At 34.2% G+C, this 24,184-nt stretch overlaps 1 protein-coding gene across 5 annotated transcripts in view; it reads right to left on the reverse strand.

Annotated features, from left to right (window-relative positions):
- Positions 1-2,263: 2,263 nt before the first annotated feature.
- The window catches only part of NEDD1 (NEDD1 gamma-tubulin ring complex targeting factor), a 43,738-nt gene continuing 21,817 nt past the window's right edge, over positions 2,264-24,184 (reverse strand). For 3 of the 5 annotated variants that reach the window (XM_061204495.1, XM_061204496.1, XM_061204494.1), the window contains 9 exons: positions 20,804-21,033; positions 18,973-19,174; positions 18,388-18,583; positions 14,676-14,804; positions 12,235-12,282; positions 11,101-11,303; positions 10,078-10,231; positions 9,017-9,173; positions 5,773-5,997 (listed from right to left, as the gene is read on the reverse strand). In XM_061204495.1, the coding sequence (XP_061060478.1) occupies positions 5,823-5,997; positions 9,017-9,173; positions 10,078-10,231; positions 11,101-11,303; positions 12,235-12,282; positions 14,676-14,804; positions 18,388-18,583; positions 18,973-19,174; positions 20,804-21,033 (1,494 nt within the window). In that variant the 3' untranslated portion in view covers positions 5,773-5,822. Of the gene's footprint in view, positions 2,783-3,261; positions 3,329-5,772; positions 5,998-9,016; positions 9,174-10,077; positions 10,232-11,100; positions 11,304-12,234; positions 12,283-14,675; positions 14,805-18,387; positions 18,584-18,972; positions 19,175-20,803; positions 21,034-24,184 lie in introns of those variants that run through there. The other 2 variants (XM_061204499.1, XM_061204498.1) reach the window with 1 other exon arrangement.

Genomic DNA, 24,184 nt, shown 5'->3' on the forward strand with positions numbered 1-24,184 from the left:
AGTTATTGAATCCTTTCCTTTTCTAATACAGGATATAAATTTCCCTGTAAGTACTGCTTTAGCTGATTCCCACAAATTATAATTTGTTTTCATTTGTATTCAGTTCAATATACATTCTAATATTTTTATTTCATCTTTTTATTTTAAGCTATTTGTATCTTTATATTTAAAGTGGATTTCACGGATTCAGTATACAGTTGGATAAAAAAGATTCAATCTCATAATAAGGGTAACTGACAACTTATACTTAATGCAATTATTGATACTGCTGTTTAAATCTACTATTTTACTGTTTATTTTCTATTTGTCCCATTTATTCTTTGTTCCCCTTTCTTCTTTTCCTTCCTTCTTCTGGATTATTTTCTATGGCTACATTTTATCATCTTTGTTGGTTTACTAGTTATAACTTTTTCTTTTGTGGTTGCTTTGGGGTTTACAGTATACATTCTTAGCTTATGACATTCTACTTTCAGGTAGTATTATTCTGCTTCACAGTTAGTATAAAAATCTTAGAGTAGTATACTTTCATTTCCCTCCTCTCACCCTTGATGATACTCTTCTCAGACATTTCACTTTACATATGTTAACCACACAATACATTGTTATTATTTTTGCTTTAAATTGTCTATTAGCCTTTAATGAAAATTTAAAATAAGAAAAAAAAGTCTTACATTTGTACACATATTTACCATTTTTGTTGCTCTTTATTCCTTTGCATAGAACATTTCTATCCAGTACCTTTAACATTTTCTGTAGGGCAAAAGTCTTCTTGTGATAAATCCTTTCAGCCTTTCTAGGTTTGAAAAAGTTTTATTTCATTTTCAAAAGGTATTCTCACTAGGTACAGAATCTAAGTTGAGTTTTTTATTTTCAAAAATTCAGTATTTGAAAATTATTTCAAATATTTTGTGTCTTTTTAAAATTCAGTTGTATAAATCCAATCTCTATTACGCTATCTTGGCCAGAGGCTAAAATTCAATTTCAGGTTTCCCATTTTTACCATTTAAAAATTTTTTGTGCTTATTTAGCTTTTAAATTCCATGACAAAAAAAATGTTTCATCTTTATGCATAAAGTTACTAAAATTATTTTATTTATCCAACCTCTTTTAATACACATTATGTGCATTTATAGAAAAAGGCAATAGGAAAATATTAACAGATTTAAATACAGCATGTAGCAAAACACACTTCTATGTCTTCTAAATCTGTTTGATAATGACATATAAGAAAACCTGTTACAAGCCATAATGCTTTTATAACCTGTCAGGAAAAAAGATTATATAAGCACTCCTTTATGCTTTAATACAAATGTTTTCTCTGAGCCGCACTAGGACAAAGTAATTTGCTTTTATTTCTTGAAGTAATTATTAGTATGTTTACACTTATTTAATATATCCTTAAAATCTCTCATCACTCAGGGGAAAAAAGTTAGTAAGCTAGCTAGATTTCTTTTTTTTTTTTTTTTAACAGAGTTCTTTTAGTAAATACTTTTATCTCAGAAGTCAAAATTGGGCAGGAGTGCTATATACAAAGTACATAGTTTAAATCTTTGGGACAAAAGGACTATAAGAAGGTAAACAAGCCAGTAGCCCTCCTAATCTTATATCACTAAAAATGTAGATCAGAGCAGGTAGATGTACACATCTACATATTATCAAAGAGGTGTAAATTCTTTTGACAATTAACCCTCCTGTTGTTTTTTTTTAATTTTATTTATTTTATAGTAAGATCAATAGTATAAAAATATTACACACAACACACAAAGAATTAGAGAAAGTTAATGATATAAACCACAAAACAAAATAAACCACACCTCATTTGGGAGAAAAAAAATGGCACTAATACTGTAATATTTAGTATGTAATATGAAATTTTCACTGTTTATAAGTTGAATTATATTGATAGAAACTTTATAGTATAATTTTGTATGTTATTAATTCATGAGATAATCAGCAGATATGCAGTTCTGGTTGAGTCTTATAAACCCTTAAAAGTTTTCATAAAGTGAAGTTAGCTAAAAAATACCAACCAGGAATAGAGATTTGTTAGAAGTATAATACAGTAACATAAATGCAATAGATACAGTGTAATCTGTGCAATTTGAAATTCTGAAATTTTTCTTATCCAATGTACAAGTAATAAATAATAGTCATACTTGACTTCATCAAGTTAACAAAATAATTACTAATCAACCTTGTGTTTTATTAGTCAATTGCTTAGAAACCCAAAACACCAATTAAAATTACTTTCTCCATAAAAATAGAAGGTATCTCAAACTCTTTAATCATCAAACATCCAAAAAAATTTGGAAGGCAACTGTCAACCAAAAATATTATCTGTTTAAAAGAGGTGATTAAAAAACATACATAATCTATATTTTTTCTGCACAATTTTCTTCTCTTATGAAAAAGGGCACTTAGTGTATAGCTAAAGCTTTCAGAAAATAAAGATTCTGTTGGCTTTCCTCTTAGGGAGATGACACAGTGTACAGTTTTTAATATAAAAATATAAATATTTTTGACAGAAAAGATGAAATAGTGGTTGGTATACAATCCCATCACCCTTTTACTCGAAAAAAAATTTTCCCAGAGGCCATGAAAACAATACTGATTCCATGTAGCTCTGTGTTGCCAGAAGCTTCCCAAATTACAAAACATTAAAGTATTCATTGAAATTTCAAAAGTGTGCCCGTAGTCTTTTGTTTTCTTCTCGTAGTCTTTCAATTTCTGCCACTAAACCTTCATTCACTGAGTATCTTTCCAACAAAGAGTGCATTTCATTCTAGAAAAGGGGAAAAAAACGCTTTTAAAATTACTGGCATTTCACATTTATTTGGCAAGCCGTTTTACATATTTTCAGCTATCATTTTTCTCATGTTCGATTAACTAACTGAATGATTTTTTTTTTTTAACTTAACCACCCTTACTACTTTGTTAATATAAATGAAAGAGCACTGGTGAAATTTATATATTTGGAAAGCTTATATTTGCACATTTGGGAAGCTTTTTGCTTACTTACTGCAAAAAAAAAGCTGTGAAAAAGTAGCTATCATACTTTTTTACCATACTATCATATCTTTGTAACTATCATAGGTTACAAAGAAGGCTGACTAGTTAAAATCTATTTTACTTATTAAATTTCTAAAACTCCTTGTTTATTTCTTAGCAATTAGATATAAGTAAGTAAAAATACATCACCCCTTTATGGACTTTTTAGATCCACAGCTATGCTCACTTACAATAAAATATGTCAATACATACCAATTGCATATGAAACTGTTTAATCATCTCCACTTGCAAATTCACAATATCCCTATGGCATGCTTCTCTAGGGAAGAATGTAAAATATTTATTAGAATTATAACAGTTTTACCAGCTCTAGATCATTCAAGAAAATGGCTAACCTCTGATCGTTTCACGTTACTGAGTGTTAATAATTATTATTACAATAGTAACAATACCACTGCACCTAGTATTTATTTACTATGTGCTAGGCACTGTTTCTTGTTCTTCAGATGTAAGAACTCATTTAATCTTCACAACTAGGTGCAATTATTACCTCCATTTTACCAATGAAGTAACTGAGTCACAGAGTAGTTATAACTTATCCAATGTCACACAACTAGTAAATGGTGGAGTAGGATATAACCCCAGGCTGTCTACCTCCAGAACTCTCATTACACTACATTCCTTAATACAGAAATTATCATTAAGGAAAGACACAGGTTTATAATACAATGAAATACAGATAATGCTCTAGGTTATAATGTTTTAACTATTATCAATGTTTAAGCTATCAAAAAAAAAAAAAAAAACTTCCAGCAGAATGAAAAGCGCCTATTTGGGTGGTTGTAACAGAGGTTACTCAATAAAATGCAATTAATTCATGCCTACAAAAGCCATAAAAGTGGGAATTCCCCGGCAGCCCAGTGGTTAGGACTCAGCGCTTTCACTGCTGTGGCCCGGGTTCAATCCGGTCAGGGAACTAAGATCCTGCAAGCCACACGGTGCAGCCAAAGAAAAAGACATAAAAGTTATGAAGTATAACAATAAAAGGAACATTCAGCCACCTGCCACACAACTTATGGGCTAGAACATTACCAAAATCATAGAAGCTTCCTGTGTGCTCCTCTCTGACCCCAACATTTAACTCTTGGGAGAAGCCTAAGAAAGAAGTCACTATGCTGCTGAATTTTGTTTGAGCAAAGAAGTGTTTTAAAAAGAAATATATATACATATATATATATATATATATATATGTATAACACAGAATCTGTAGTCAGTATGTTTTCATTGTGCTTGCTTTTGAGCATTACAAAAATGGTACCATATCCTATGTAGGCTTGAGTAGTGGACATTTAAAAAATAATCCAGTATCATGTTTTCAAGGTTCATATTCTATATATCTGTAATTCACTGATTTATACTAGTGTGTACATTCTCCTGTCAATTTGAATTGTTTTCAAGTGTTTATTATTACAGTGTTGTTATAAACAATCATGTATATGTCTCCCAACCCACATGTGCCAATTTCTGGAGATGATATATCCAAGAGTAGATATGTTGAGTCATAGGTATGATCCAGAGGTACACTGTTCAGACTTACAAAACAACAGGAATTATTTTCCAAAGTGGTAGTATCAATGGACACACTCATCATCAGTATAACAGAGCTCATCTAGCTTTACATCCATACCAAGACTTGGTGTTTCCAAGCTTTTTACAATATTTTCCCATCTACTGGGTGTGAAACGGTATCCCATTGCATTTTCAGTTGTCTGATTAATTTGTAGGGCTGAGCATCTTTCCTTATGTTCATATACCATTCCTCTTCTGTGAAATGCTTGTCTATGTCTTTAAACTATTTTTCTACTGAATGTCTTTTAAAAAAATTATAAGAGTTCTTTACATAATCTGATCCTTTATTGGTTATATGAGTACTGCAGATATCTTTTGTCTTTTCATTTTATTAATAGTGTCCTGGGATGAACAATTCCTATTAATATTCTCAAATTTACTAACCTAATATTAATGCAAATTTATCAATCTATTTTTATAGGTAGTGTACCCTCTTATTTTTAAGTAACTTCCCAAACCCTGAAGTCATATGTTGATATAAATTCTCTTACAATGCCTAAAATGTTTCCATTTACATTTAAACTTTCACCCTGTATGGAACTGATTTTTTAAACAGCATGCAACAGGGATATATACATTTCCTCTGTCATATATCACATTTCCATATATACATAGGCTTTTTTTTTTTTTTTGCCTATTTGATCCCTTTGGGCAATTTGTCTACCCTGTGTTAATGATACACTATGTTAATGATAGCCTATCTATCTGACAAACTAGTGCCCTTCAACCTTATTCTTCTCCAGTGTCTTGGTTATTCCTGTATCCTCCTTCGTTCATATACATTTTGGAATTATCTCATCATCTTCTTCCAAAAAACTCAGTTGGGATTTGATTGGAATTGCATTCAATCTATAGACCAAGTTAGAAGAACTGACAGCTTCATAATATCTTCCCATTTAAGCGTTAATGCTTTCTAATAAATTTTTTTTAATGTTTTTCCACACAGATCTTTACCATCTTTGGTTAGATTTATTCCTAAGTACCTTATTTCTTCTGTTGCAACTAAAAGATATTTAAAAAACTTTTTTTCTCTTCTGCTTTTAGTTATGACAAAAGCTATATTAAAAAACAAACACAAACAAACAACAACAACAAGTGAAGGCATCGTAGAACCACTAAAGTAGCCAGGATTGGAGAGACCATGGTCTTGTAAAGAAGGCGAGTCTACTAGGTAACCTCCACATTTACCTCTGCTTTTCCCTCTGGGGGATGTGCTGATTCCACATTGTGGGGGAAAGAGGCTGAGATGAAAGCAGTGGCCTGGAGTTTGAGACAGTCTCACTTGGTTGGGGAGTATTAGAATTCAGAACTCCCAAGGCAGCCAGGGCTGCAAGGTCCAAGATTCTGGAAAGGGGGTACCTGTAGAAAGTAAACCTGAAACTGTGCAATTTCCCCTCGAGACATCTTTGACTCCTAAGCAATGACTGTACTGAGTTAGGTGGCAGGAAAACAAACATAAAGTGGCAGCTAAAGAGGAGAAAAGGATTTTGAGAGCCCTGTGATGAAGAATTGGAGGTTAAAGTTCGGGACCCACCAAGATAAAAAGGCCTGGTGAATACTCCAGACATTCAGCTCACATCTTAAAAGGGCACAGACTAAACCCTAGGAATAAAGGCAAACCAGAAATAAACTAGCCCTAAGAAAATCTAAAACCCAGGAAGTGATCTGCTTGTCAGAAGAAACTTAAATCTTCTTGAAAGATAACAGAAATAAACCCACAGACTTCTGCTTAGGATGTTAGCTCCCCAGCCCTAATAATGAGAACAAGCCAGATAACCTATAAAATCATACATTTTAAATAAATTCAACTTTGAGAGTGCAAAGAAATCTAAATGAACTAAAATCCAGAAAATGGTGAGTCCCTCCAGAAGAAGAAAGACCCACAGTTGTTTTCATCCTAGACAGAGCAGCAGGGGAAGAAAGCTGCCACTGATAGGGTAAAGAGAACTAGCTGAAATTTTTATAGATTTTTAAAGGCCAAGTGAAGACTGTCAAGACAGTTTAGAATCCCAAGGAGTCCCAGCCGAAAATAAAGTCTCCATTCACTCAACAACTTTTTGCCACAGGCCTTCACTGAGTGCTCACGTAAAAATTAGGGGCAGAGCAGGAGGGCTGAGAGAGACAGCCCCTGGGGCACAGATGCACAGAGCCTGGTGAAGACTTAGGGCAGGGGAGGAGAGCTGAGAGTAACCCCTCTGAAGCACTCCAGGCCCTCACAGAGAAGTCAGCCTCCAGAGCTATGGGAGAATGGCTAGCAGAGGGCCTCTCAATAGCCCGCTCTGTCCCTCCGTTGTAAGGTACAGCTGGCAACACCTACTGGAGGCTGAAGTCAGAGAAGGCGAATTTGCAGAAATCCTCTGAGCCATTCTGGGTCCTCTAAGCAGAGGCTGCCTATGGTTGACAGAGGGGCAGAAGAGCAGAGAGAGGCCCCTACCCACCCTCAATCCCCAGGTACAGGCACACAAGGCATGATTTCTTTCTAAATTTGCCCCAGAAGAACTGCTCCCTTTCTGTGTTTTCAACATTGCTTTATTCACATTATATCACAGCTGTAACCAGACAATTCTGCTATTTTGCCCTATATATGCATTCCTGAAATATCTCATATTTTTAAAAACTGTGTATGGAAAAACAATAGGACCAGATTTTTTAAAATGTGGTATGTACATATAACGGAGTACTATTCAGCCTTAAAAAAGAAAGAAATCTTGACATGTGACGTGGATGAACCTGGAGGGCATAATGCTAAGTGAAATAAGCCAGATACAGAAGCACAAATACTGCATGATCCCATTTATATGAGATATCTAAAACAGTCAAACTCATGGAAGCAAAGAACAGAATTGTGGGTGTCAGGGGCTGGGGAGAAGGGAAAACAGGGAGTTGCTAATCAACGAGTATAAAATTTCAATTACACAAAGTAAGTTCAAGAGGGCTGCTGTACAATATTGTGTCTATAGTTAACAATACCGTATATTGTACACTTGAAAATCCAAGAGGGTAGATCTCATGGTAAGTATTCTTACCACAATAACACTGAAAAAGCAAAAAAGAAAATAACAGGATTTAAGGAGAAAGGACTTGGGCAGACCACTCAAAACCTATATAATCTTTGTAACCTGAGCACTAACAAAAACAATTAAATCCTAATAAAAATACTAGCATAGTTTAAATATTGAATAATCAAAAATTTCACCTTAAAAAAAGTGAGGGTCATTTGATATAAGGGGAAAGAAGATAGAAGAAAGGATTGTGGCTGTCAAGCATGGAGGCAAGGATAAAATGCCCAAAGATAGGGAAAAATCACAAAACAAGCACTTCCTAACACAGAGCACATAGCCAAACCAAGTTAAGAGGAAGGGAATAGGAAGAGATGGACATGGATAGGTGATTTGCTGCCTTTGCCTGTGTTCATGTACTTTGTTTTGGTGGCTGTTACATGAACCACCAAAATTTCCTCATCATGTTGTCATTACTGCCCTATTTACAAATGAGTTAATTCACATCAAAGAAATACACATCATAGCAGCACACACTATACCTACCCTAATTAAACTATAATGCTTTTGTGGGCAGATCATCCGTTTTTGTATCCTTAGTATCAGTACATACTAGGCACAGTATAAATGTCAAAATGATTATTTTTCTTTAAAAATATATTTGTTAACATTTAAAATTTTTTTCAAAACATTTTTAACATTAAAAAGAAATATGCACCAACAAAAACTGCACATCTTCTCCAACATTCTTGCTCATGGTATTCCAAATCTGAGCAAGAGTACTAAGTAACTAAAGGTCAGAAAGGGGAAAAAAAAATGCAAAAGATTCTAATAATTGAAAATAGCTTTCAAAATATATTGAGATGACAGGTAAAAGGAACCAGCATTCTAGAACATTCTTACAATGTTCAAAATTCAAAGAATGAGAAGACAAGGACAGATCCAGGCAAGAACTTCTTAAAATTAAGTATTACATTCTGACGCATTCTATTTGAAAATATTCAGAATTCCTTTAAAAAATATCTTTCTCTACTATATTACTGCGCATAGCATACTTAACAGGTGATCTATAAATATTTTAAGAATCCCATTTGAGCTTACCAGAATCTGTCCATAGTTTGATGATGAAAAAAATCCACAATGGCAGCCAGCCTGCTACGCCATCCTGCCAAGTTATCTAATAACTGCCCTAGGGAAATGTGCCTTTACCTAGCTGATATAAAATAAACTCAGCACGTCAAGATCAACAAAACTCGTATTTTCTATGGTTTTATGGACCCCAGAACCTAGGCAAAAGTAGTAACCACAACATTACTCATAGTTACAGTTTTACACCTAATAAAAAAAGCTAGTCAAGGTCTAGATAATTTCTCAATTACCTAAAGTCATCCAATGTTTCCTGTATCATGTTCTGAATAAAATGGATTTGAACAGATGTCAATGGTGCATTTGGCCGATTATTCCCAATGCTATCAGCTATTTTTTCTGATAGTGAACTGGCAACTCCAGCAGTGACAGAAGATGCTATCTTTGGATCTAAAATTAAAAATGGACAAAATATTAATAGTCAACTTGGACTAAGAGACATCAAACACTTCTAAATATGATTTGGCAAGAGAAAACTTGAAAAACTGGTAAAAAACAGTAATCTTGTGACATTTAGAAAAATTCACTGTCTGGAATACAAATCTTAGAAACTTTCAAAGACATTATTTCTAATAAGTCATTTATCTATCTATCTATCTATCTAAACTTCCAACTGTCTAATGTAATAACATATGACAGAGGAATTAATCTTGAAGAATCTCTGAATCATTTTCTCTTACAAAAGATGAATGTGACAAGCCACACCACAAACTAGATAAACCAAGACTATTAGAAACAAACAGAAGGAACAGAGGAGTAAAGTAGTTCTACAGGCAAGGCCCTAGAGTTTAAGCTAATGCAGTATACCCACAGGAACCTTAAAATATAGGTATCTATATAAAAGAGCTACTACTATACAAAGAGTTTTTTGTATAGGTAACTCTTATCGCTGAACCTAATATCGCTTTAAATGTGATCGAGTTTTTAGGGTCTCTGCCATGAACTCTATAGATAGAACTTTAATACGGAAAAAAAAGACAATTTCAGGTACTTAATGACCCATTTTCAAAGGGTCCTATATTCCTATCTGTACCATAGTAGATCAACACACTGACATATTGGATTGAAAATGAAATTCACACCCGAAGCGTACCAAATCAATGTGGCTGAATTTAACCTTTCATACCCATTTCATCGTCTTCTAGTAAGAGAGTCACACACTAGAGAAGTGTCATAAATTTTAAATTCCTTGAACTTTTTCTTCTATGATCACTCTCTTAACTTATCCTTTTCAAGTTAAATACTGGGAGTTTTCAACTTAGCACTCAAACATCAGGAAGTTTTATGTACTTACTTGGAGTTGAGGATCCATTGACTGGAGGTTCATATATAAACTGGGCTTCAATTTCTTTTTCTGGCTTTTCAAATTTCTCAGGACTTCTTGTTTGGTTGGATGATGGAGAGGTATTTAGATTTCCAGTTTCAGCACCGGAGATCAACTTTGCAAACTTCACATTTAAAATAAACAATTAATATATAAATTCTGGTTTTATCCATATTATCCACATAATTTGTATCTACTTTTCTCTTTTTTCCAGTAAGTAGGGTCAGAAAAAGGAAGAATAGAAAGGTATCTTGAAGGAGAAAAAAATGTTGCTAGAGCCAGTGGCAAAATAAATCAACTTTACTAATCAAAAACAATTTCAATGATAACATGATAAGCAAAAGCTCATTTACTAAGAATCTGCAGTTGAATATCATTTAAAATGGCAATCATGGGCCAAAAACTAAATAAATAAATCCCCAAACTCTCATGTGATAACTGGTCAGAAATATTTCAAAAACAAGTCAAAAGACTTTTTTGTACTTCTTAAATGATATCTTTTCAATATCATTCTAAAAAATAAATATGAAAATAAACAGACATACTGCACAATAGACTCTATTAGATTACAGCAGAAGGTAATGATGATGAATTACCTTCTCAGCACCATCAATTTGCTCTAAGACTTAGGGTAAAAGACTTGACCACCAACTTGGTGCTTTGTGCTACAATGGAAATACATTCTAAAAGAAGTCAGGTATAAAATATTCTTACACAGACAGTTAAATCAAGTATCTTGTCTTAGGAAACAAACAGTGTAAGATTACACCTGCTGTTACCTCCAACATATCCAAAGACAGATTTCAAAAGTATTCTTCAGTTTTTAACATGTGACATCAAGATTTAAGAATATTTTCTACCTAGTAAGTGCACAGCACTGTCAATAATTAGGACATATCCAGTGGCAGCCGCCTGCTTTCTAGTGATGAGATGCATTATACTTGCTAGTGATAAACACCCACAGTGCGTTCAATATCATTTATAGGCAGATACCTGCTTGAAGGAGTCTTTAGGTTCCTGTTTTCCCAGATACATTTTCTTAGATTCAGCTGTCAGATCACGATTCTCATTTTCTTCTTTCCCTGGAGACCCCGTAAAGACATTAAGAGGACTAGAATGCAACACTGGAGTGCCTGAAGCTACTGGATTTTTTCTTGGAGGAAACACTGAGTTCAACTGTGGTAGAAAGTCAAGGCCTGAAAAAGAGGAGAAAAAAGCTAGCACTTATATGGGATGTTCCCCAATCTTGGATATTTAAGAAAAGCACTTAACACAACAGATATGTGAATACAGTAGAAAGACATGGGATTTCGATTCAGAAGACAGGTTCACTTATCAGCTCTACTCCTTATTTCATTTGAGTTTTTGGGTAAAAGTCATAAAACTCTCTGTGACTGTTAAGTGATCTGTAAATGTGAATGATGATATCCACCTCCCTGAGTGGTGAGGCTTAAAAGAGATATTGTATGTGAAGATACATTGAAAACTGAAAAATACAATGAATGTTTTAGTAAATAAAAGTTTTTGACAAAATTGTCAATTTGGTATATGTCTGTGGTGTATCTTGGTAGGTAGCCTCTAAGATGGCTCCTCATGATCCCTGCCTCCTGCCAAGGATCCACGGCCTCATGTAATCACCTCCCTTGGAATGTGGGTTGGACCTAGGAACTTGCTTCTAACAAAGAATATATAGCAAAAGTGGTGGATCTCACTTCCAAGATTAAGTTACAAACACACTGTGGCTTCCATCTTGAGTGCCCTCTCACTTTCTCGCACCAGCTCTGAGAGAAGCCAGCTGCCGTGTTGTCAGCTGCCCTGTGGAGAGGCCCACATGGGCAGGAACTGATATCTTCGGCCAATAGCCACATGAATGAGTTTGGAAGCAGATCCTTGCCCAGTCAAGCCTTGAGATGACTGCAGCCCTGTTGACACCCTAATTAAAACATCATGAGACATCTGAAGCCAAAGGTACCCAACTAAGCCATGCTTGGATTCTTCACCCACAATTATGAGATGATAAGTGTTCTTTTAAGCTTCAAAATATTGGGGTAATTTGTTTGTTACACAGCAGTAGATAACACAAAATCACTTTTAACTTTGATAAAAATACTTCTCAACAGTTCTTACCATCTCCTTTGCCTACGGACTCATCACTTCCTTTGTTAACTACAGCATCTATAATAAAATTAGAAAATAAAATTTAAAAAATAGTGAAAAAGAAGCCATAGCAATTTAGGCTTCCTATTCATTCCCCAAAGAGTTCAGAGACTAACAGTTTTAAGAAGAAAAATCTAAGTGAAGGTAAAGCTAGTATTCATATAAACTTCCTTTTCATTCTTTTACCTTCATGCATAGCAGCAAAGATAATTCTATGTATAGAGTCATTTAATGAGACAGCAAGGTATACTAGAAAAAGCACTGCAGTAGGCTCCAGAGACCTGTAATCCAGTTCTGCTTATACCACTGAATAGCTCTGTGACCTTGGACAAGACTTTAATATAATTATGCTTCAGTTTCTGTACCTATATAACGGGGACAATGCCCTGACCATCTCACAAGACTGTTTTGAGGATCAATTGAAATAATGTAAAAATATTTTGTAAGCAACACAATGTTATTAAAAATATAAGGTTTTATTAAAATTTTTTCAATGGTAGAATATGTTTAAGAATATTTCAATACTATAATATTATTCATTTACCAAATAACAACCAAAAATTGCTTAACTCCATTTTAACAGATTAATAGAAAAATGGGCAAAGGTCATTAAAAAATTCACCAGAAATTCAAATGGCCAACAAATTGATTATCATACATGATTATCATATTAGTAGGACTATCATCCATCTCTCCATCCATTCATCTGTCTATCTGCGTGTGTGTATTATACCTAGTGATCACACAACACAGACACTTTTATAAGTTACTCATTTTTTCCTAACAAAAGCAGAGGTACTCTTATTTAAAAGATGAATTGAAGCACAAACAGATTAAGACTTTTACCTAAGTAGCGCTGAATCTTTGAGATTAAAACACAAATCTCTTGACAATGAAAACCAGTATTATATTTAGTATCCATGTTTTTTACTTATCAATAATATCAAACTCTAATAAATGAAGGGCCTATGGCTCAAATTCTAATCATATCTTTTTAAACAGCAAAAGCAATTAAAAAGGAATTTATATCCTTTATTACTTTCAAAAACCATTAAAAAGGATTTCATTTATAACTCAAACACTTTCAAAAAGCCCCTTCAATTAAAAAATTACTCCAGCGGTTCTCATAAACAAAGCTCCGCAATTGGGTACTAACCTCCAAAACCTTTCTCAACTCCAGCCCAAGCCACTTTTACCTCCTTTGCCCACATCTCTCCTCTCTTTACCCCTCAACTAGGTAGTATGACCTCTCTTCATCCTGAAAGAAAGGAATCCTTCCTCTTTTATTAGATGGAAGATAGCAATTTGGGCAATTTAAGGAGTCATTTTCAAGCTGGGGTAAGGCAGAAGACACTCAATAATTCTGTACCACTACATATATATTTATTCTTTCTACTTATGAAATTAGTTGAAGAAAATTTTGAAACCAGACAATTTTAAAGTAAAAAATTAAATTTTATAAGATCATGAGTGGATGTAATAATTTAAACACCCTGCTACTGATGACATTTAGATTCACTCCTGTTTTTCAATACTATAAATAAACAGTAAACACACGAATCTCTGTGGGCTTCTCTGAATATTTTCTTAGGTAAATTTATAGAAATGGAATTAACAGGATAAAAAGAATGAATATTTAAGTCTGCCAAATCATCTTCTAGAAATGTACCCATACTGTTGATAATATTGCTATTAGTAGTGAGACTATCCCAGTAAAGAAAATAGTATGAACATTAGTACCAAAAAAGCACAGCCAAACAATGTGCCTAGTTCATATAGAGTGAACAACAATGATATATAATGTTTCCGTTTAACAAACTGGCAAAGGTTTTTTTTGTTTGTTTTTTTGGCTTTTTTCTTTTTAATGGCAACGTCTACTAGCAACGGGGAGTGTGTGTTTGTGTGTGTGTGTGTGTGTGTGTGTGGTACTTTCATACATAGTTAGTGTAAAAGATGAGGCAATCTAACCCCCAGTCATATTTCTCCATGAAAACATTTAATACCAGTTAAATACTAATAATCACAGAAACAAACAAATTTTTTTATGTTAGGAAGATATTTTTTGCCTATCAAAATATCCAAGATTTGGGGAAGATTTATTTAGAAGTAGATACAAGTAAAAGATTGCCTATGGAGGCAAAACTTCCTTTAAGAAACTTCTGTGGAAATTAAAATGCTAACTTGAGAGCTATTTGCTTGGTTCCCATGTGAAAATTACTAGCATATATTTTGGAATGATAACATTTGAAATATCTGGGCAAAGGGAAAGATACCACCTCAGGGATTGAGAAAATTAGCAACTGTCATGAATAGAGTGAGACTGAAGCTATTATCCACATCTTTTAGCCAGAATAAAAATGTCATGACTACCAGAGCAAGAGGACATGATCCTCTGATCTGAACAGACTTACCATCTCTGATAGGTGAGAACATGTCACCTAAACTACTTTTTCCAGTATCATCAAAGCTGGAGAAATCCTGGGTTTTCCCACTCTCTGTTTCCTTAGATAAAATATCTGTGTTTATGCTTCGAGGCAGACCTTATAAAAATTGGATATAAAAATAAACATTTTTATTATTTCTCATAATAAATTTATCATGAGAAGCTAGGTTCTAAACATGAATACCTTACCTATATCATTGGTAATACTACAGCTGTGGGCATCAGGAAAAGAAAGCAGAATATAACAATAGCTCAGTTAAGCACCATTTTCATGGAATGAAGGGCTCCTCAAAAGTAAATAACTTATTTACTCATATAACACCACTTTTTAAATCTACTTTGATAGAACTTTTCTAAATAATTTATGTACTTTTCTTACACAACTTATTTTTGTTAGTGACTGTCTCACTGTTAGGATCATCTACCAATGATTAACAAAAAGTCTCTAAGGCATATAGTACAATGCCTAACATATAGCAGTATTCAAGCAACGTTAGTTCCTTTCCCCAGCTTGCAGTGAATGGATCTCTTTTTTCCCCTTTTTATTTTTTTCTTCACTAACAGTGGGAACCTAACACTGCTCTCAGCGTTACTGACCTTAAATGACTTCACTAACCTTGGGATAGTTTACTGAGAGGAAGGAAACCAGAATACCAAACTCATAAAGAATAGTACAATAAACAACAATAAAGAGGCATGCAGCAGTTTACTTTCTCTCTCAGTATATATTGCATGACTTCAGGGCAAGGACGTTATAATAGGAACTCTGCAGGCTCAGTAACTTCTTGCTCATTTTTGGGTCAAGGACTGAGTTCTAGAGATTCAAGAACTTTGATGAAATCTTGGCATTTGAATTGGAAGCATATTACTGCCTTACATTTTTAAAACTGTTTTATTTGCCATCTTGGTTCCAAATGAAAACTGAAAAGCCTGGGATAAAAACAAAGATTAGCTTTGTTCAAAATATTAAAAAATGTCCAAGCCTGGCTAATGAAATAAACCTAATAACCTCACAGAAAGTTATGACCAAACATCTGTACATCACTGTCAGTGAAGGGTGTTTATACCAAGAGTGTAATCGGTTATAAAGAAGAAATTTCTCTTTTTCTAGGTCCTCAACATGTTTGAATGCATAACTCTAGCCTCTGGAACTTTATGAAATAGAAGCTTGGTATCATTTGAAAATAGTGCTAAAGCCTTATTTTTCACTTCTAAAATGGCTGTTTCCTACTGAAAAGGAGCACTAGCAACAAGTCTGCAGACAGAGGTTCTTTTTTTTTTTTTTAAATATATTTATTTTTATTTATTTATTTTTGGCTGCATTGGGTCTTCAATGCTGCACGCGGGCTTTCTCTAGTTGTGGCGCGTGGGGGCTACTCTTCGTTGCGGTGTGCGGGCTTCTCATTGCGGTGGCTTCTCTTCTTGTAGAGCACGGGCTCTAGGCGCGCAGGCTTCAGTAGTTGTGGCACACAGGCTCAGTAGTTGTGGCTCGTGGGCTCTAGAGCGCAGGCTCAGTAGCTGTGGCACACCAGCTTAGTTGCTTCGCGACATGTGGGATCTTCCCGGACCAGGGATGGAACCCACTTCCCTTGCACTGGCAGGCGGATTCTTAACCACTGCACCACCAGGGAAGCCCCTGCAGAGGTTCTTTTCGATAACTAAATTAGGACACCTTCAGTAGAAGCCATATGAACTTATTTCAAATTTTAAATTTATTTTACACCATGCTTAAAGTAATAGCAATAATGATGATCGTAATGACAATATTAGCAACACTATAATTTATTGAGTGCCTACATGTGCTAGGCCCTTTTGATACATTTTCTCCGATTTTCACAATAACCCCAAATGTTAAATATTATCTATGGAAGAGAAAAATGAGAAAAAAGTGTGGTTAAGAAAACTGCCTACTAATAAGAACCTGCTGTATAGCACAGGGAACTCCACTTGGCTGTACAGCAGAAACGAACACAACATTGTCAAACAACTATACCCCAATAAAAAATTTATATATAAAAAAGAAAACTGCCTAAAGTCATCCAGGTAGGAAGGTGATAGATCTGAGACTGAAGCCTAACATACTCTCAATGTTTCAGAGGGGGAAAAATGTACGTGTGCGTGAGTTGAGAGAGAGAAAATGATGCAGCAAATGTGGCAAAATTTATAAAATGGTGAATCTGCTGAAGGATATACTAGAACTCAAGAGTTCTTTGTATTATTATTGAAACTCTTCTGTAAGTTTGCAATTATTTCAAAATAAAATCAATAAACAGAAATTTCTAACTCTTTGTGGGTACACAGTAAGCATTCATTTTGCCAGAAACTTTGCTAATCAGTCAAGAATTATCATTAATTGGTGGCCCTGCAGACCCAAGTCTTCCATATCTAATTAATGCTGCCATTGTTACATATAAACTTCCTTATTAAAAACTAAATGAAAGACATTGAGACTTCAGAAAGTTTACAAATGAGAGAATCTTTATTTTAATTTTTTAAAATTATGAATAAAATTAATAATAATTTTTTTAACTAACACCAATTTTCCTAATATAGTTAATTCAACATCTTGGCAAACATTACTTCTTCTTTTAAACAGATAGCAATAGTATTAGTTTCTAGGAGTTCTTAAATAAGGACCTTATTATTTTTCTACATAATATATAATGATTTTTATCTAAGGATGATATAGATATTCAAAGATAATTTATAGTGAATATACTTATTATATATTTTTTAAAAATTCTACACTACCAAGACCAACAAATTAAAGTTCTGCTTATACTTGGAAATAGTAAACTCATATTGAAAAAGCACCAACAAATATTTGTGTTCAATTTCAGTACTTGTCCTGAAAATTCAAAAGACAATAGTATATTCATTTCTGGTAAGAATACTTTAGAGACATACTGGTATATCATGCAGACTTTTAAAAATATGTTGAAAGTTGACAGTATAGCATAACTTCTTAAAATAAAAACAAAAAGGCTTTCAGGAATTTAGGGAATTATGATCTTTATTGTAGGCAAAGAATATCTTCTACAATAAGTATGGGGAAGCTTATCACCATATTATACCTTCACAAAGTCTAAATGAACTCTTCTTTAAGAACTGTTTCATCAATATGATTATCAGAGTAGAAGAAATTACTTAAAAATTTCAACATTTTCATTTATTTTTATTTAACAAATGACTAATTTATGGCTTAATATGTGCCAGGTACTATTCAGCACTTAAATATATTCATTTCATCACCTGACTTACTTTCCATTCTGAAAAATGAAATACAGGAGCTATTAATAGCTTTTTTTTTTTTTTTAACTAAGAGATCAAATCATAATGAAAGCATCAAAGTTTCATATTCTCTACTGATTAATCTAAAGGCACAATGAAAAGTCGTCTAGCCTGTAGCGGTACCTCTGAGAGGGCATTATTCTGTTTTTAAAATATCTTACAACAGAAGTTCAGCTAAACAGAGTAAGTGAAGTACCTTTCATTAATCTTTTAAAAATTTACAGCTAAAGTTAAATTTTTTACTTTTTCAATTTTCACTATCTACTAATAATTTTACCTAAATACTCAAGTGAATTTAAGTTCTAGGTTCTTAAAGAAAGTGATAATGATATCCATTTGGGGAGGAGACAGGATGGGAACTCCAAATACTATATATAAGCAACACTTACCTGCTTTGTCTTGAACAGCAACTGTTCCTTTCCCCACAACTGCTGTCGTGGGCTGTGGCAGAACTGTGGCAATGGAAGTGGTAGCTGCTTCTCTGACAACTCCAGAATTCTGGACTCCTCCACTAGCAGCGCTCACATTAACGGTACGTTTGTTCACAGCTGTGGGCTTATTTGAACAGCCTTTATTTAAACCTGACTGAAACGGAAGGGAATATTTAAAAGCTCAGGTTTCTAATGCTCCATACGAGACATTAATATTTTATAAATCCTTATTAGTTTAAAAAATATTGTTTTTCCCTTAGAAATCTTAAGCTTGCTGGTGGATGTGAGAGTTTCCCTCTGAACCATAAAAGCCTTTTAATATTTTTGAAGAGAGAGAAATGTGAAAAGCGCAAAAAAAAAAAAAAAAAAGTTTTAAAACTAAGTATCAAATGGAATTGTACTAAAATTATTTACAATGCTTTGATATAAAAATGATTATGAAGCAAAACTACAGTGTTTAATTGACAACATATGATTTCTATATTCTGAACTAGATTTATTTAGTAAAATCAAAAATGCTGAAAAGAAAGAAAATCATCTTACCTTAGAAAGGACAGTGGAGTACTGAAATGCTACACATTGCACAGATGTCTTATGTGCACTGATGGTTTTAACTGGTGATTTCAACATCCTTAAATCATATTGATATATTTTCCCACGGGAAGATCCAATAGCCAAAGTGGCTCCATCAGGCATGAAATCTACTGCAGTTAGAGGAGCGTCAGCCACTAAAGTTTTCACTAGCCTTTGGAAAGGAGAGCAAAGTATATGTAGATATGTGAATGTATACATATAAGCTTATACGACATATAAATAACTGTAAACCAAAACCAAAGTTACTTAGATTTCGGCAAAGTTACTTAGAATACCCATCTCAAATATTTGTTTAAAGCAGAAATGTAGAATTAGACCTGGAGACATTTCTACTACAATGGCGTGTAAAGGAACTGCTAAGCACTCCATCCTATTTTTCTATTGGCTTCCAATAGATAATACATTCTATATCTTCTAGAAACAGGACCTATTTCTTTGAGTAATTATTATTTTGGCAGTGAACGTGATAGAATTCCTGCATGTTACTCCACAAATACGGGCTCTATAGCCTCAGGGTTAAGGAGGCTCTAAGTATCCCCTTTCCATTTAGTGACCTGCTTAGGCCTCAAGAGGATTATGACCTTTGACAAGGAAGCAGCTGCTACTTTGCTCTTGGTTATGCATCTCTTGACCCAAAAGCTAACAGGATTCATGAGGCTTAATCCTCCCAGAAGCTAATACAGAAGTATGGATACTGATCTGCTGAAGCTGAACTCCTTGCTGGAGTGTCGGGTATACGAGAGGAATGGTTTACTGTTAGGGTTCTCAGTAAATTAGTTCAAAAAGAAAAGAATAAAAAAAAAAAAAAAAAGAGAAGAGTAAAATAAGTAACAGTAAACTTTAAAAAGGGGCTCACAGTAGGTCCTTCCCTAGCAGTAATATTATAATAATGCCACTTCCTTTCACATGATCATTAGATATTGTTAGGTGTCTTGAATACACCTCTTGCAGTCTTGCAGTTTTTTTTTGTTTTTTAAGTTAACCAAGCACACTTATAACTGTAAGAAGAACAAGAAGGCATAACAGATCTGGATACTTAGAGAATTATGTACCCTTTAGCTCTATATCAGTGGTTCTCAACTGGGGGTAATTTTACTACTTTTAATTTGGGGAGTACTACTGACATCTAGTAAGTAGAGGCCAGGGATGCTGCTGAATATCCTACAATGCTCAGGACAGCTCCCCACAACCAAGAATTATCCAGCCCAAAATGTCAACAGTTTAGAAACCCTGCTCTAGATAATGAATTAATTTTAAAGCAAATTAATCATATTGTTTTAAAAATATACAAATTTAGTTGTATCCTGAAAAAGAATAATATGCATGCATGCTAAAATAAAGATGTGAAATCATTAACATGCTACCCCTCAACATTCATCATCCAGAAGTACCCTAAAGCAGGGGTCCCCAACCCCCGGGCTGCACACAGCAGGAGGTGAGCGGCCTGAGGGCGAGCGAGCAAAGCTTCATCTGCTGCTCTGCGCTCGCACTACGTCTGAGCCATCCCCCCAACCCCCCACCCCACCCCACCCCACCCCACCCCGTCCACGAAACCGGCCCCTGGTGCCAAGAAGGTTGGGGGCCGCTGCTCTAAAGAACACCCATGTCTCATCTAGTTTTTTCTGCATGGGAAAAAAAAGAAAATTCTACCTTATTAGATAACAAATACACAAACTTTACATCTTCTAACATTAATCAGAGGTCTATACAAATCACAAATATGGCTGCTAATGAAAGAATTATTTGTTACTAAATTAAGAAATGAGCATGTTATACTTACTTCTTACTTGAAGTGTCATAGAGAATGATTCTTTTATCCAAGCCTATGGTTACAAATAGCAATTCATTGACAGGAGAAAAACAGATGCCTGAACCTGGAGCTTTATGTGTACCGTCAAAGCTGTGGTACGGGCTCTGACTATTCACGTCCCAGAGAGTTACTATTCCATTATCCGAAACACTGCCCAGTAGCGATTTCTTAAACAAGGAATACTTCAAGTGCCGAACAGACTATGAAAATAAAAATAAGTTTTACGGAATTGTAAGCATACATAAGAACATTTTATATAAAGTATAAATATGGCCAACCACATTATTCACAAGGGATTTAGAACGTCTCTGGTTTATAGCATAACAGGTTTCAATCATGACAACCATAAAATCATTTAGTGGGCTATAAGATGACCCTAAGACATCTTAATTCTAGTAATTGAATATTTGTCATGATTTTATTATGTTGGAGTAGAGTTACCTCAGTCACCTCTTTTTCAGAAGAAAAATACAATATATTGAGGTAAACTACATTAATTCATCAGGATTAGAATATTCCACCTAAATAAAAGGCCCAGTCACAGTCAAATCATGAATAAGTATAAGGGAACACTGGTAGAGAATAAGCAATAATATTTTGCATTTGTTTTCAATATATATTTTTGATATCTGGATATGTTTGTTTGATGTGCTGGCAATTCAACACTTGAAGCACAATAAAAAATTAACTAAAATACAAAGGGGGAACTGGCAACACTCTAGACTGGGGATGGACTATATACCCATTCTTTCAAAAGCTTTGGCCTGAGGGCAACGCGAGCCTTTCTCTAAAACACTCATCTCTAGAGGCAGTGGAGACATTCTTTCTAGTTTCTGCTGGATAAGAATATACAAAGATCCAGTTTGAGTAAACAGGTCTTAGATTAAAATTGGACGAACTTTATCTACTTTTACTAAAATGTTGCTTTCAAACTTGACTGATATTATCATTTATTGTGCTGAGAATTAAGTATTTTACATTTAAGCTATTTTTTCCCCACACAGAAATAGCAATATAAGTATAGAAATGAATATTAAGTAGAATCCACAAGAGTGGGAAACTAGCTATAAGACACCTTCAAACAGTTTATAGTCCGGAGTCAAGCAATGAATCACGTTCTAGGTGGCAGGTATCAACTACACATATAGGTCCCAGATAAAACTGCCACAGAACAAAAGTCAGATCTGAGGGCTTTTTGTTTGTTCTATCTAATCTATCGCACTCCAAAAAGATTTAAAACCACTAGCTTTTATATATTAAAAAACTCATAGTCTACTTCTAAGATGTTTCAAAATAGTAAGTATTAGCCCTCAACAACAAAAAAATATTTAGGAATAACATAACACAAATTCTGTCTAAGGAAACAAGAGTATTTGTAACCTGACACCTAAGGTAAGATAATTACTACGGCCAACCATTAAATTTGGCTCCTCATTTTCATATGGTTAAAGTACAAACAAAATTTTGGTTTATACTTTCCATTTTTGTTGAGGAAAAGCATATCCATTTGAATAGACAAATCTTTCCTCTGGTCTACACTCAAGAAAAAATAAACTACATGGACCTTGACTATATAAAAGATATAGAGAGCCTTAGTGAATTATCATGTTTGCAGAGTCACATATCAACCTACCTAAACATAAGCAAAATATTAATTTGTAAAAGATTTCTGTAGCATTTTAAGAGTTCATATAGTTATAGTCCTTCACATAATCTAAATTTGGATAAAATGCACAAGCAAAACATTAAAAACAAAACACCACCATAAAATCATAGACCTTCTAGATTCTCAAAGTTCATAAAGTTCAACCTCTTAGGCACAGTAGTAATTTGCTAAAACATCCTTAAAATCTGGGCCATCCGGAATCTGCTTGAATACAGCAGGGAACAAGGAGCTTACCGTTTTATATACAGTAGTCCCTACCTTGTCCACAACTTCACTTTCCATGGTTTCAGGTACGTACCGTGGTCAACCACAGCCCAAAAATATTAAATGGAAAATTCCAGCAATAAACAATTCAAAAATATTAAATTGAGCACTAAGTAGCATGACGAAATCTCACTCCAGCCCGCCAGGATGTGAATCATCCCTTTGTCCAGGGTATCCTGCCCATTAGTCACTTAGTAGGCATCTCAGCTCTCAAATCAACTGTCAAGATATTGCAGTGCTTGTGTTCAAGTAACCCTTATTTTACTTAATAATGGCTCCAAAGTGCAACACTAATGATATTGGCAATTCAGATATGCCAAAGAGAAGCTGGGTGAAGTGCTTCCATTAAGTGAAAAGGTAAAAGTTCTCAACTTAATCATAATAAGGAAAGAAAAAAAACTATGGTAAGAATGAATCTTCTATCCATGAAATTATGAGGAAGGATAAAGAAATTAGTGCTAGTTTTGCTGCGCACCTCAAACTGTGAGTTACAGACACAGTGTGTGATAAATGCTTAGTTAGGATGGAAATGGCGTTAAATTTGTAGAGTAAGATATTTTGAGAGAGAAAGAGAGGCCACATTCACTAAACTTTTATTACAGTATATTGTTATAATTGTTCTATTTCATTATTGTTGTTAATCTCTTACTGTGCCTAATTTATAAATTAAATTTTATTATAGGTATGCATGTGTAGCAAAGCACATAGTATACACAGGGTTCGGTACTAACTGCAGTTTCAGGCATCCACTGGGGGTCTTGGAACGCACCGCCCACAGACAAGGAGGGACCACTGTAAAACTTAATAAATAATTAAAAATGAATTTCTTAAGTCAAAACCTAAATTCCATATATTGCCTCAAATTCTGTGGACCTATATGGCAACTCATTTAGAAAAGAAAAACAAGACTAAAGATAACCATAAATCTTCCTCTCAGATAAACCTGCGTTCAAGTAGAGCCAAACTCTGTATGACTTGGGTAAAAAACTTCTTACACTCTCCAAGCCTCAGTGTTCTCGTGTACAACAAAGAAAACACTTTTGTTTGCCTGTCAAGGTTACTTTAAGGATTAAATAGCAATTCTGCAAAAAGCCAGGTACATAGTAGGTGTTGTTACTATTCTCACAGGTTCATGACTCACACATTCATTCAGGTACCACACATTTGAGCATCTTTTACATATAAGTTTTTAAAAGACCCTTAAGTAGCCACACTGGTTTCTGTCAATAACTCACCTATATCTCTTTGATAACAGACCTTCATTTCTGAACTTTCTACATCTATTAAATCATCATCTATTTAGAATATCAAGAGAATATCTAATGATCCTGGATAAATGAAATATTAATCTAAATTATATTTAAAATAAGTATTAACTCATTTTAGTATCAACAGCGTTTATTAAGTCCCTATCTTGTTCC

The sequence above is a fragment of the Eubalaena glacialis genome, chromosome 11 (assembly GCF_028564815.1).
Source record: "Eubalaena glacialis isolate mEubGla1 chromosome 11, mEubGla1.1.hap2.+ XY, whole genome shotgun sequence".
NCBI classification, from domain to species: domain Eukaryota; kingdom Metazoa; phylum Chordata; class Mammalia; order Artiodactyla; family Balaenidae; genus Eubalaena; species Eubalaena glacialis.